At 39.8% G+C, this 13941-nt stretch overlaps 2 protein-coding genes across 9 annotated transcripts in view; one reads left to right on the top strand and one right to left on the bottom strand.

The window, feature by feature from the left end:
- hpn (hepsin) overlaps positions 1–5480 on the bottom strand; it is a gene marked incomplete at its 3' end in the record, with an annotated part of 20660 nt that extends 15180 nt beyond the window's left edge. Inside the window, exon 1 of the mRNA XM_080769202.1 lies at positions 4019–5480. Coding sequence (XP_080625328.1) covers positions 4019–4055 — 37 coding nt within the window. The 5' untranslated portion in view covers positions 4056–5480. The remainder of the gene's footprint in view (positions 1–4018) is intronic.
- Positions 2293–13764, top strand: LOC308319244 (B-cell receptor CD22-like). Of its 8 annotated transcripts, none has more exons than XM_080769207.1 (10): positions 2293–2397; positions 3438–3478; positions 5755–6921; positions 7063–7178; positions 7395–7513; positions 7817–8022; positions 9165–9416; positions 9736–10044; positions 10271–10387; positions 13681–13764. In XM_080769207.1, exons 3-9 carry the CDS (start codon positions 6873–6875, stop codon positions 10366–10368), a joined length of 1149 nt encoding a protein of 382 aa, XP_080625333.1. In that variant the 5' UTR covers positions 2293–2397; positions 3438–3478; positions 5755–6872; the 3' UTR covers positions 10369–10387; positions 13681–13764. The 8 variants fall into 8 exon arrangements, with proteins under 8 accessions (XP_080625333.1, XP_080625329.1, XP_080625334.1 ...); XM_080769203.1 differs by lacking the exon at positions 13681–13764 and adding an exon at positions 11006–12141 and having other exon boundaries at positions 10271–10364; XM_080769208.1 differs by lacking the exon at positions 13681–13764 and adding an exon at positions 11006–12141 and having other exon boundaries at positions 5755–6036; positions 10271–10364.
- Positions 13765–13941: the final 177 nt, after the last annotated feature.

Consider the following 13941-nt stretch of genomic DNA (forward strand, 5'->3'; position numbering starts at 1 on the left):
ACCGTAGGCTGGTATATACTGCAGACCAGTGGTTCTACAGAACCAGGGGTTAACGGACTGTAGGCTGGCATATACTGCAGACCAGTGGTTCTACAGAACCAGGGGTTAATGGACGTAGGCTGGCATATGCAGACCAGTGGTTCTAAATACGTATTAGAGTACCACGTCAGACAATGTCTTTCTTTGTCATCATTGCACGTCTTCCAGGAACTCATGGATTGTGATTACGGACAGGGGTTGAGGGATCAGCAGAGAGAGAGAGAGAGAGAGAGAGAGAGAGAGAGAGTGAGTGTAGTGACAGACAACAGGGTAAAAAATTAAAGTGGAGAGAAAAAAAGAAAAGACAGAGGAAGGAATAAGAGAGAGTAGTGAGTAGTGTATGTGAACAGTCACCTCGCCCCCACCAGCACAGCACTGCCTCTCTGTTCCACCTCATATCCTTTCCTTTCTCTGATTCACCCAACCCTCCTCCACCCTTCTGCACTGTGCACTCCACAGAACAAACATGCTATTGTCTCCATCTACCTGAGATCTCCTTGTGTGCATGTGTGTGTGCATGAATGACACAGACAGAGAGGGGGAGAGAGAGAGAGAGACAGAAAGAGAGTGCACACGTGCAGAAATCCAAGCATGCTGTTGTATTGCAAATAAATACTTTGTCTTTGTCTGCTGCATGGTGCATGATACGAATTGTAATTCATGCTGTTCACTGTGCAGGATTATTAAACTCAATATACCGTAAATCATGTATTGTTGTAATGCATTGAAATCTCATAAATCTCCCCTGCGATAAGCTGAACAATGAGCTGTGAGCTTCAGTGGTCTGTTTTAGTATGTTTTATTATATGATAATATTAACAATTGAAACAATATTAACGTTTTGTGAGCTTGTTTATTTTGTATAACTACAGTATGTGATGTAGATGACCTGAGCCAAACGAATTAGACACTGGGCTGGGTGTGACGACACACCTGTTGTGATTCCATACAGCCATCCATCCACACACTCGGGAGAGCCTCTGTCATGACAGCACATTTCCCACTGCTCTGCCTTGCAACATCTTACCGTCTCTACAATAAACCTGTTGTTTATACCATCTACCTACCTGACTATGTCCCTCTGTGTCTAAGGAAGGAACCCACAGCAAAGACACAGACCCACATGTGCCAAACAAATGAGAGGCCTGCAGTTAATGAGACACTTTTTAGGAACAACCAAGAGGCCGGGCCCTATACCTCAGGATCTCAGCTCATACAGCAAAATATATGTGTACAGTAAATGTTTTGGGTACACCACCTGCAACAAAGCATTCTGCTTAATAATTTATTTTCTTCTCGGCCATGAGAAGTTACACAAAATATGTATGTGAGAAGCATGTTGTGAGATTTAATTCGGATTTGAACCTCCAGTTGTCACATTATGTCACATATACATGTATATATACACGTATATATTCCAGATCAAACAGGTGAGTACATTTGTGAGTTGTCACTGCTGTTGTATCCTACTGACTCACCTGCCAGTGAGGAGCCAGCCTGTTCAATTACCAAAGTTGAGACAGAGTGTGCCAAGGTTGGCCTTCGGCTGAATGCAAAGAAGACTGAAGTTATCAACTATAGCATCCCTTCGGAACATGCACCTCTGACAACAACAGAAGGCACTGCTCTGAATGAAGTCAAGCACTTCAAGTACCTGGGCTCATGGGTCAACTCAACTGAGCAAGATCCTAAAGGAAGGCATTTGCATGGAGGGCCCTGAACGGCATGGCCATTGGCCAGCATATGGAACTCCAATCTCCCCATTCAAATCAAACTCAGCTTCATCTATGCAACGGTAGAGTCTGTTCTCCTATACGGCAGGAATGCTGGACCCTGAAGCCAACCCAGAAGTCTCTAGATGGGTGCTACACCAGAATGTTGTGTGCAGTACTTATCATCAGCAAGAGTATACCAACATGAATCTGTATGATGGAATGCCAATGGTGAGCCAGAAAATACTAGCAGCCAGGAGAATGAGACTAGTAGGACACTGCCAAAGACACCAAGAGCTAGTTAGTTAGTGCTGTGGGAACCAACACACGGACACCGGTCACGTGGATGTCCCACATACTGTATGTCTTTCTGTGTGCATGTTCACACATGTACAGGATGTACAAAGTAAGCATGTAATAGTCACTGCAACCACACCATGTCTACAATAATAACAGCAACTCCAATGACAAACACATGTAGACACATGTAGGCATGCATAAACAGTGACACACCTAGCTTAGACTATGACTGCTTCCCTGTAAGCCAGGACAAGGCAACTGGTAGTCCAAGTCGAATGAATAGGAGTAAACATTATGGAATAAATATGTAAAGAAGACAAGGAGACATCCTAAATTCAGCCAAAAGGTGAGTTCATCAAATTAATTTGGCTTACATCAAAGACTATTGTCAATATTATTAAGAATGTAGGAATTTTAATGTTATTTCGTTATGAGGGGTAATAATCTAGGGCATTTCAACTTCACAGTTTGATTTCCAATAGGCCATGGATTTCATGGTGATGATATATTTGACACGTTTAGGTTGAAATTGTACTGTCTAAATGCCATAATTGTATTGTACATGAAAAGTAGATTTAGTTGTTATTTTGAATCATTGTTAGAACAGCCATTTGTATTGTAATGACTTCTAGTCATTACTATAATAATAGACTATAGTGAAATTAAACTACCGGTACTCATTTTGCCTAGGACCACCACGACCAGGACCTAACTATAAACTATAACTTTAAGAACCACACACAACAAATGCTATACTGTGTGAGTGTGTGTTATAACAGGTTCATAGAAAGTTGGTCATTGGGCAGGTTTGACAAAACTCTAGACTCCACAAATCCATAGGTCCAGATAAATTATCACATTTTAATACCAGTGGTCTGTTAACACACATGCACGCACACACGCACGCACGCACGCGCACACACACACACACACACACACACACACACACACACACTCATCAGAATCATTGAAACATTAAAATTGCAATGGATGTGCAGGAATATGTCAGTGACAGTGACATTTGTCATACTGACAACTTGTGTTTCTCTGTACACTGCCCACTAACATCCTCAGTGTTTATTTATCCATGTGTGACTCCAATAATGTAATGTAACCAAATGGACCCTTGTCCTATTTGTCCACTTTGTTACATTCGTACACTCCCATGCAGTGTTAAATTAACACTGTACATTGTACAGTGAGACATTTATAGTTCAAGGGCTATAAAGAAAGAAATAATCTTATCTTGCTCTCTCTAGAATATCAGTCTCCCCATGTACATTATGATTGTCTCTGTTTTTACTGTTCCAAACTAACAACATAAAGAGCATTATGAATAAATAAAATCCATTATTGTTATTATTCATGACCTTTTGATCCTCACAGATCTCCTCCAGGTGAAAATGTGTTTAAACTGAAGAAGATCCGTGAGTATTGAAACGTCATACAATACACTGTTAATAAACTTCAGTCAATGCCAATGCAAATTTGGCATCACTTGCACAATGTTTTGCTGAAATCGAACCATCTGCTAACACTTAATACTGGCAGTTATATTGACGCAACTTTTAACTCACACCAACATTCTACATACAGTAGCCTATAGCACTAAAAAAATTAAGTGCATATTCTGTTGAAGAAAATCTAGGCTACCAGCCCTATAGGAAATTGAAAGACAAAGACAAGCCTACCAGTGTCCATTCAGAGGAACACAAACCAGTTAATAGTTAACAGTCAGGATTACCGGTGGTCCAAATCACTGTGTGTGTGTGTGTGTGTGTGTGTGTGTGTGTGTGTGTGTGTGTGTGTGTGTGTGTGTGTGTGTGTGTGTGTGTGTGTGTGTGTGTGTGTGTGTGAGAGAGAGAGAGAGAGAGAGAGAGAGAGAGAGAGAGAGAGAGAGAGAGAGAGAGATTGATTGATGGTGTGTGAGACAGAGAGAAAGATATTTTGTACTACATGGTACTCACCCATCTTCCCATCTTTCACAGTTTTCTCAGCATACATTCTCTAAGACAGAGTACAGTTATTAGTGATTAGTGGATATTCTCCCTATCCATACCTTCATTAACACATTATCTTCTGCCCACTTTTTTTCCTTCCTTCCTTCTTTCCTACCTCCCTTTGGGCTAAAAGAAGGTAGAATATCCCTCGGTTGTCCCTTCAATCTGATCCAATAAAAATCAGTCCACTTAGTTCATAATAAAAATATTAATAATCATAATCATAGTGTAGTAAATCATGATGCTTGTTTGTATTTAGCAGTAAGTTTGTAAACGTTTTGCAGTATATGGTAAATAAGAAATACTGATGGGCCAGCAGATCATGTATAGTACAATCACCTGACCACTTTTGCAGTAGTTCACCTATAGGCCTACAGCAGTGTTTCCCAAACAGTGGGTCGGGACCTATTTGTGGGTCGCAGATCAAATGTTATAGGTTGTGAGTATAATACGGTATATTTCAAAATATTTTAAAGGTTTATAAACCAAATTTCATCGATTTAAAAACAATGCCAACATTTTTTATATATTTTATATTAAATTAAATATTCTAATCATTTCCATAAATAAATGTAAAGAACGTTTTAAGAAGTAGTGAAAATAGCAGATCTACAAGCTCACAACATAGATGAATGACCTATAGTACACTCCAAAATTACTTTCTGTTAGGGATTTATTCATGCCTAATTGCCTATCATAAACACATATATACAGCTCTAGGCTAGAATTCTCCCACAACCTTTTGGTAAAGGAGCATACCGGTAGGCGGTAGCTCATCCTAATATTTATGATAACTCACATTTAAGCCAGGTATAGGCTACAAAAATTGTTCACATGTAGACTGAATGACTGATTTAAAATTAAAATAATGTAGAACACTGTAAATGTTCATTATGTAGTAGGCTATTGCCTATACTGTTTGGACTGGACAGCTTTTTAATTATTTTGATTTTCTTTGTTTAGATTTTCAGGAAACCTATTAGGCTATGTTATGTTATTATTTAGACATGTGTCCTCTTTCCCAAAACTTTACTTGTTCTTAACTGGTTTCCAATTAATGATCAACAAATGTTCAACAGGACATGGCATGTAGCCTATTATTATTAACCCCCACCAGCTCACGTTTAGTTGGACCTTATATTGTACAAAGAATTACACATTCATTTTATATAGACAAATAAGCTATAGGCCTGCAGTATAGGCATAGGCTAATACAATGCTATACATAATAAAGGTTGCGTTGCATTACAAAGGGGTGGGGGGCGTTTAAACGAGACCCCCTGCGACGTCATGAAAAGCTAAAGCATGGGTTAATCAAGTTCAACAAACCAAAGGGCAACATGTCCACATATTCCAATTTCCACCAGAATAATAGACCCGGTGGTCTAACTCGAAAATAGTATGGCTATAGAATTTCGGTTAATTTAGAGCCGTCTTTCTATTCACGTAGGCCTACACGACCACCAAAATAATAACGTGTCACCTGTTTGGATGAACACAAAAACGAAGGTGTTGCCTAGGGCAGGCCTAGGCTTGATTACTGCCAAAAGTAAATCAAATATGTGGGCTATATACTTACAACAACAAACTTTTGTTTTGGCTGTCGTTTGTGTCTTTAAAAGAATCATCAATGCCTTTTAATTAAAATCCAAAACAGATGTATTCCGAGCCTTCAATCAACCCACGGTCCCTTCTCTTCACAGGTGGCTGGCCCAAAGAAAGAAAAGAGAAAGAAAATGTTGTCCTGACGTTCAGCCGGTTTCAGTCAACCAAAACCAACGGCGTCCGCTTCTAATCGAAAAGAGAGAAACATTTGGAAGGTTGAAATGAAAAAAAAGTACAGTTTCAAATAGTTATCCACAGTTTTCAGATAGTCCGAAATAGTTTGTCCGTTTCGCTTTCAACCCGGTCCTGATTGTCCTGCGGTGGGAACGGTCAACGGCACGGCCGATCACGAAGGGGTGCACATGACGTCACAGTATGATGTGAGTGGTCAACGGGATGTCAGGACAGACTCAAGGACCTTGGGAAGACTGTCTTTCTGCCAATCTGTCTGTGTGCCTGTCACTCACTGGTGACTGGTCCATATACCGGTAACCGGTAGGCCTATCTGTCTGTCTGTCTGTCCGTCTGTCTGCCACGTGAATGCAAGGCCATGATGCGCTGTCCAGCCTGTCCTCCTGAAGGAGAACAGTATAGGATATGCCCTTGTTAGCCTAAAGTTACCTACCGGTATTTGCCATTCACTTTAACATGGTATTATGCTATTATTTTCAAACAGTAAAACTATTACAACTGATCCCAACACTGAACCGAGTTATATAGGACCAAACCTAACACAAGGCCTACTGCATGCACAGAGGCAAAAAGTATCACATTTTATATTATTGTCATTGTATATTTAAAAAACAATATTGTGCATGGAAGGTGAAGTAAATCCCTTTAGGGACACATGCAACACTGTTGAGTAAGGTCATGTCATTTCCTTCCTTGTCTGCAGAAGAAACGGGAAGTTTAGCAGACATAAAATGAGGACATGAGTGATCATATTCCAACAATGAGACACACTGTAGTTTAGCTACAGACACACAGAGTAGCTAAATCAAAAGAGCACAGAAAAACTGAAACAGAGGCGAAAAGTGCATTGGAAGAGACAAAGGGCACAGAAGGAACAATCAATGAGGGCAGGAGGGAGAGAAGTGTGGGCAAGTTAGACCAAAAGACACCAGCTTGGACGAAAGTGTAAGTAAAATTAAAGGCAGCCAAATCAACAGTAGCCTACTGGAGGTGAAGTGGAAGAGACGAATGATAAGACGTAAGGATGGGTGAAGGAATGCTTCAGATGTGCTGCATGCTGCTCACATTAATAGGTAAGATGATGATTATGAGGAAGAAGAAGATGATGATGATGGTGATGATCCAGAGGACGGGTTGTGACTAAATTAAATATATACAAGCTGTTATTATAGATAGTCATTATTATAAGTCACATCATGTGCCCCACCCTTCAGATGCTCTTGCAAGTGACTGGTCAGTTGATCTCCCCTCCAGTCCTATCTGTGCTGTGGTTGGTTCATCGCTGGTCATCCCATGTTCCTATGACTATCCCCACTGGAAAACAGAAGAGGTATGGTAATGAAGAATATGCCTTGTCAACAGTCATAACATATCCCTTACCGCTTTGTATTTATTTAAAATACATTCTCTAATGGGGACAAAATAATCAGTTGGAATGAATGGGCCATAATGAATATCAGCATCCATCAGTTTCAGCAGCTGGATTGGTGTAGTCTACTCTATTCCATGACTATCCTCATTAACAGAATACATTTGACATATCCAGGTACTTCCCCTGCATTCAGCCATGGAGGGTGGAGGAGGTGGAGGAATAGAAGGGGAGGAAGAGCACAACGTATCGTCTGAGATGTGGTGTCGGGGAGAGAGTCGATGTCTCACACAAAGGTACACTGTTGGGTATACTGTAGGATGGATGATACAGATGCTTTGAACACACCCGCACATGATCAGCATCAGCATCACAAGAATCATCACAAATCATTCTTTCAAATGGTAATAGCAAAACCTGTATAATTTTGACCACATCGCCTGTATGTGCCTTCAGTCCCTATGCTCATTATGTAGCTCAGAGAATGAGCGTAGGGACTGACTCAGGGCACATACGGAGGATAATGACCACATACAGTATTGTATTGTGCTAATACAGTGTGTAACTCTCTCTCTTCTCTCTCTCTCTCTCTCTCTCAGCTATGTGTTTCACAGTGCTGGTATCTTTCCAGATCCATCCTTCCAGAACAGAGTGGAGTACTTTGGGAAACCAGGATATCAGAACTGTTCTCTGAAGATTTCTGGTCTGAGGGAGTCAGACAGTGGAACCTACGTTTTCTATCTGATAACCAGTCATCCCACACAGAAGATGCCGGAACAGAGCGGGATACAGCTCCTTGTGGCAGGTATATCATTAAAATACTGGATACTGTGATATTTCGATAAGTTCAAGGTTTTTTTTTGTATATGTATTGTCTGCATGTACTGTATGGCTATCCCCTCAAACAATCACAAACTCATGCCACGGCATGTACATGCGCATGTCACGAGACAGAAGCACAGAACTTGAGTGGTTTCGGCACTGAACAAAGCACTGTGATTTGTGCAGCTTTACAAGCTGTTTACTATGGAACTATGAATAGTTCAAGATTGGACAGGGTGGCTATAATACTTTAATTGTTTTCTCTGTATGGCTGAATTGCACATACACAGACTGTGGCAACAACTCTGAATGACTCAATATTCCCCACTGTTCACCACTGTTAAACACTGTTAAAGATACAATTTTACACTGGGACAACCCTTACCCTTGTTAGTCATCCACTCAGTACACTTGTGTTATATCGTGTGCAATATATGCGTAATGTGTAATATTGCACAACTGTTAGTGGCACTGGCAACCTTGACTAAAACAAAAAAACAGCAATTAGTGGTTTGCGGACTCCTTGTTTTTTCCCTAACAAATGACAATTGTAGAGAGCAGATTTTTCTGTGTGTGTGAAGGCTGGGTTGTCCAGTGACTAGACTATAATAAACAAAGCATCACAAGTCCAAACCCCCAAGCAGCCTCTATGATGTTCCAGTAAGAGCTACTACTAAACTAATCTAGCCACACTTTAGTTGTAGCCCCCTTGCCTTTGGTTCAATGGGTCAATCGCCAATCAAAATCTTCACTGCCTTCAGAACCAGTCTAAACATAACTGGACCATCCATTATTTCTCTTAATATTCAGACGTGACCAAAGTCAAGCAAGTTGTGACATGAAGGATTGGTGAACAGAACACTGATTTGAAATGCTTCCTTGTACAGTACTTCCTCTATTCCTTTCAGTATAAATCCTCCTATTTTTAAATCTCCATAACTAACTGAAAGAGAGCAGTCGCTGAACTTGGAAGGTTGGATGGATACTTGGATAGATTGATGGATGGATGGATGGATGGATGGATGGGTAGATGGATGGGTGGATGGATGGATGGATGGATGTACACCAGTACAATTGAATTATTTCAACTAAACAGACATGTGCATGTTTTAAATTATGTTCCAGACTCTCCCAGTGCAGTTGCAGTGTCAGTGAGTCCCTGTGGAGACATCACAGAGGGAATGACCCTACGTCTGTCTTGCTGCAGCCCTGCAGCCAAACCAGAGGGTCGTTACCAGTGGTACAAGAATGCCCTCACCACCACTGGGCATGTTGGACAGGTGCTTACAATGACTGATGTCAAGGCTGCTGACACTGGGACCTACTACTGCAGTAATAAAGTACACAGATCAACAGGATTGGCTCTCAATGTGCAGTGTAAGTGAGGGATTCGGGGCTATTTAAGGCCTGACTTTTTTTAAAGAAAATCTGCACTGACAAAAATTAAAAGCACAACACAGTATGTGTTGGATTAAACTCATGCAAGTTTAAGTTTTTTGTTTTCTACATACTGAAATTAATCAAATGCAGTGGCTTCCTTGAAAATCTAATAATCCTTGAGGAAATGGTTAGCAATGTCAATGATTCATGGTCTTTTATTTTATTCTTAATTTACGTTTAATTACTGCCAGTGATAAAGCAGTGAAGTGATCTTAATTCGACACAGAACTGATTTCTGTCATTCATTTTTGTCCAGATCTTCCTCGTAACACAACCGTGTCTGTGATACTGGATGAAGATCTGCCAGAGGGTGTTGGTGCAGCAGCACTGATATGCAGGAGTGATGCCAACCCGCCTGTACACACATACACCTGGTACAAGGGGCCTAGGTGTGTCACAACACCCAACATTCAGCAAGGAACACAGTCCCTTGATCCACCCTGTGGAACAGGCCAGAGACTCATCATTACCGACATCGCCAAGGCAGCGCCTGCACAGTACTGCTGTGTGGCAAACAATGGACACGGGTCACAGAACTTCACAGTAACAGTCAACATAGACACAGGTAGGTCCATGCAAAACCAGTGAAACAGAGAATGCTACAGTTCTCTTGTACCTGATGTGGAACACTGGAACGTCATTGTCCAGGGACGAGTTACAACATTTTGTTTGTGATAATACAATATATGTTGATAGGACAATAACAAAATGCTGTGAGAAATTCAAAGATTCAGAAAACGGACGTGTCATTTTAAAATAATAATAATAATTAACTCACTCCAATGCAACAGGAGATCAATTTCGGGGACGGAGAATGGTTATTGTTGGAGTAACCATCACCGCTTTAGTAGTTCTGAGTGGCATAGTGGCATTCATCATTTACAGGTGAGTTTTTGTAGATACTGTATGTAAAATAGTTTAAAGTATTATTTGTCATTGGATCATACTTGCTGGCACTATTGTACTAATACCTTACTTAAAAAATCTACAATATTAACCTTTGACCAGGGTTCTATCCTTGGTCCCCTAATTTGTCCCACAACACTTACTTGTCGGATATAGCCGATTTACATGCTCACAACTAGCCTGGCTTGGCCGTACTAATATCACACACTTGAAGGCAATTTTTTTGCCACCGTCAGATTCGTGTCTGGCCACTACGAGGCTAGCTCACAACATCGTGTTGTAATCTTGTAGCTCTGCTATTTTAGTATGTCCAGAAAAGAGAGTAAGGGCCGATATTAAGATTATTGGCAGTCTACCTGTAGTTCCAAACTTCTCAACTTTTGTTTGTGTGTATTTGTGCACTGGTGTTGGCTGTATTATTATTTTTTTGTGATATTGAGAGATTTTTACAAGAAGCTTTGATTATTCATGAATAATATTTATGTGGTTTAATGTGGTTTTGCAATACTTTTGGATATATAACCCAACAAAGTACTTGACTATTTTGCACAAGGTTAATCTAATGCAAACCTATCAATATCAATATCATGCCATACTGAATAATGTCACTATGCCCTCAGGAAACGGAAGTCTACTTCCAGTAACACATCCTATGCTCTCACAGAGACAACTTCTCCAGAACCTTAAGCCTGTACAAGACCGAAGATACATCCTACATCATACAGTACATACAGTACATCATGGGAACCAAAGACACCAAGCCACAAAAACAGTTAGATAGACATATGAATTGCCCAGTGCAACCACAAGAACACTGCTAGCCTACTTCTGCTAATACAACAGTATTATTACATTGGGGGTACAATTCGGGGTGCATTGCAATAGTGAAATCACAGATTGTGATTGTGTGTAAATCATGTAAAACACTCTCATTAAACACCATAGGACACAAAAGATTATATAGCATATATTGCACATGCCACATTAGCATTTGAAAACACCGTGACTGATGTAACAATCCATGCACACAGCTCTGCGAAGCCTGCAAGACTCAGTCATGAGAAAAACAAAAGCATAATTATAGCTACTAAATCTTACACAAGCCACACAACATTTCAATATTTTTCAGAACATACAGTGAGCACCATATCCCGAAAACTAAGACTTGTAAACCTGCACATTTCAACACCTCAAGTCTTGGATAAACCTGAATTAAAATGCAATATAATCTCTTGTGGAATAGTCTACTGCAGAAAGCTGTAAAGGAAATTCTCTGCAAGTACTATGTAAGCTTTTTTTCATTGAAATTAGGGTCATAATTTTTTTCTTATTTTCTTTCATACAAAATTACAGGAATAGGAATTGAGTGGATTTTAATTGGACAAAGAACGTCAATGGCTGGTCTACATGCATGGCTGTATTATCAGAGACTTGATAATGATTTAATGATGGAAAATAAAACCATTAAGTGCTGGGGAGGACATCTAGTTTATTTTAGTTTAGTTTAGCTTATGTGTGTGTAGTTCAGTGTAAACCTTCCAGTGTGATAAGATGCCAGCAGATACTTACCAGATACAGTGAGCATAGCTGTTCTGAGGGGAAAAACCAAGAGGACAGTGACTTCAGCACTACTCATTTACTAGAAACTCCTCAGTGTTCATTTAAACGGACCTATATGGCTCCATTATCATTTTGTACACTCAGAGTTAACAACTTAAACCCTTTATACGTTGTTGACTGAGGTCCCTCAAGGCTCTATACTATACTATAGTATATCAAATGCTTTTCTTAATTTCAGTTTTACTTGTGTATATGTATGCAGGCATGTGTGTATGTATATGTATACATGTATATGTGTACGTATATATTTATTTAGCATTTCTTGCTGTTTGCTGTTATGTTTCTATGCTTTGTTATTTCTGTTGTTCTTGATGTTGTTTGCTATTGTTGTTTTTAACCTGTAAAGCACTTTGTAACTTTATGTTTGGAAAGGTGCTATATAAATAAAATTCATTCATTCATTCATTCATACTCAATTTTCTCCTTTTCCCCCCTGCACAAAATATCTTTGCTGAAAATAGCATATAACCAGAACTTCTACATCAGCTTTTACGAGACGATCTACAAGTTTGTACAAGCTTGTAGGTTATGAGTTCAAGTGCCTCATGGATTTATTTTAAATGCATATTTTTGAGTGGTGCAACCACTCCCTTACGGAGCTATGTGTTTGGGTGGCTGGCTGGGTGGGTGCGTGAGCACGAAAACAGCACGGTTGTTTTTCACCACCTGTGCGCAACCTAACACACACACAAACACATGCACATATTTACTGTATAACTTACCACACGGTAACTCTGTCATTTCTCAACTGTTTCTCAACCCCCCCCCCCCCCACACACACACACACACACACAGAGTTGCACCACTCACTTCACATTTTTTCTCCTATGTCCAGCTTTGAGGGTCTGTGTAAACACAAACATTGAAGACAACAGTGTGTAAACACAAACATTGAAGACAGTGAGGACGCAAATTGTGATTGGCCAGAATGAGATGATGTATGATGTATCATGATAAGAGCTAGCGCTAAGAGCGATAAGAGCACTTCACATTTACTTCACGGAGTGCCCAGAAAATGGGTTCTTAGCCGCTATTATATAATATAATATACTATATAGTTCTCATTATATACAAATAACATGATTAGGGAGATAAAATGTTTGTTCATGATAGCCAGTTGTCATAGCAAGACTAAATACTTATCAGAGCATACTGCTTTTGTGTTTCAAATGATGGTAAATTATTTATTAGTATTATTTTATAATTATTATTTATACTGTAACAGATGGGGGGTGACCAAATAACTGCAACCTGTTTATGAAGTCATAAGTGTATTGTATTATCACAACATTTATTTGACTCCTTTACTGAGCTTTCACAACCAATGGCTGGCATAGCGAAGCATCAATACATCAATAGGCATACAGCATAAAACAATAAATGTACAATACCACAACATTTACAATACCAAAATGAATAAATATCACTTTAGGTAAAACACATAAAACATCCAGTGACACCAGTCAATGTACTATACTCTCAGCAATAGGGTGTGATTTAGTGGGAGGGATTCCCCCTTTCTGATCTGTAAATCCATGCTTTTGGATATTTATTTTTATTCTCTGTGGTCTTGATTCTTTCTACAGTAAAAGGAGTACTTACAAATACAACATGTTTCTAGATGAAGTAATGTGATAATGGAAGTGAGACTAGATCACTGTGTGCTTTTGCTTAGAGGGTAACAGGTCTAGAGTATTATTACCATACTCGTCAGCGCCACCAGAGGGCGCCACAGCACATTCCCAGCATACCTGCTTCCAGTTCCCAATTTTATCCAAGGATTTTATCACATGCCTTTTGTGCCTTCCATCCCCTGGCCCGCTAAACGGGCCCCGCTGTCTACTCTGCGCCAGATGTTCTGATAAAATGTAATGTACCATCCTCAGTGTTCATTTAAGTCTATAAGATACATGTATTTTCTCAAACATTTCAGAAT

The sequence above is a fragment of the Protomyctophum bolini genome (assembly GCF_963924005.1).
Source record: "Protomyctophum bolini genome assembly, chromosome: 7".
In the NCBI taxonomy this organism is placed as follows: Eukaryota; Metazoa; Chordata; class Actinopteri; order Myctophiformes; family Myctophidae; genus Protomyctophum; species Protomyctophum bolini.

Coding starts and splice junctions, on each gene's coding strand:
- LOC308319244 (XM_080769203.1), top strand. CDS start 6,873: ATGGGTGAAGGAATGCTTCAGATGTGCTGCATGCTGCTCACATTAATA. Junction 8,023..9,164: donor GATACAGCTCCTTGTGGCAG/GTATATCATTAA, acceptor ATTATGTTCCAG/ACTCTCCCAGTGCAGTTGCA. Junction 10,365..11,005: donor GTGGCATTCATCATTTACAG/GTGAGTTTTTGT, acceptor CTATGCCCTCAG/GAAACGGAAGTCTACTTCCA.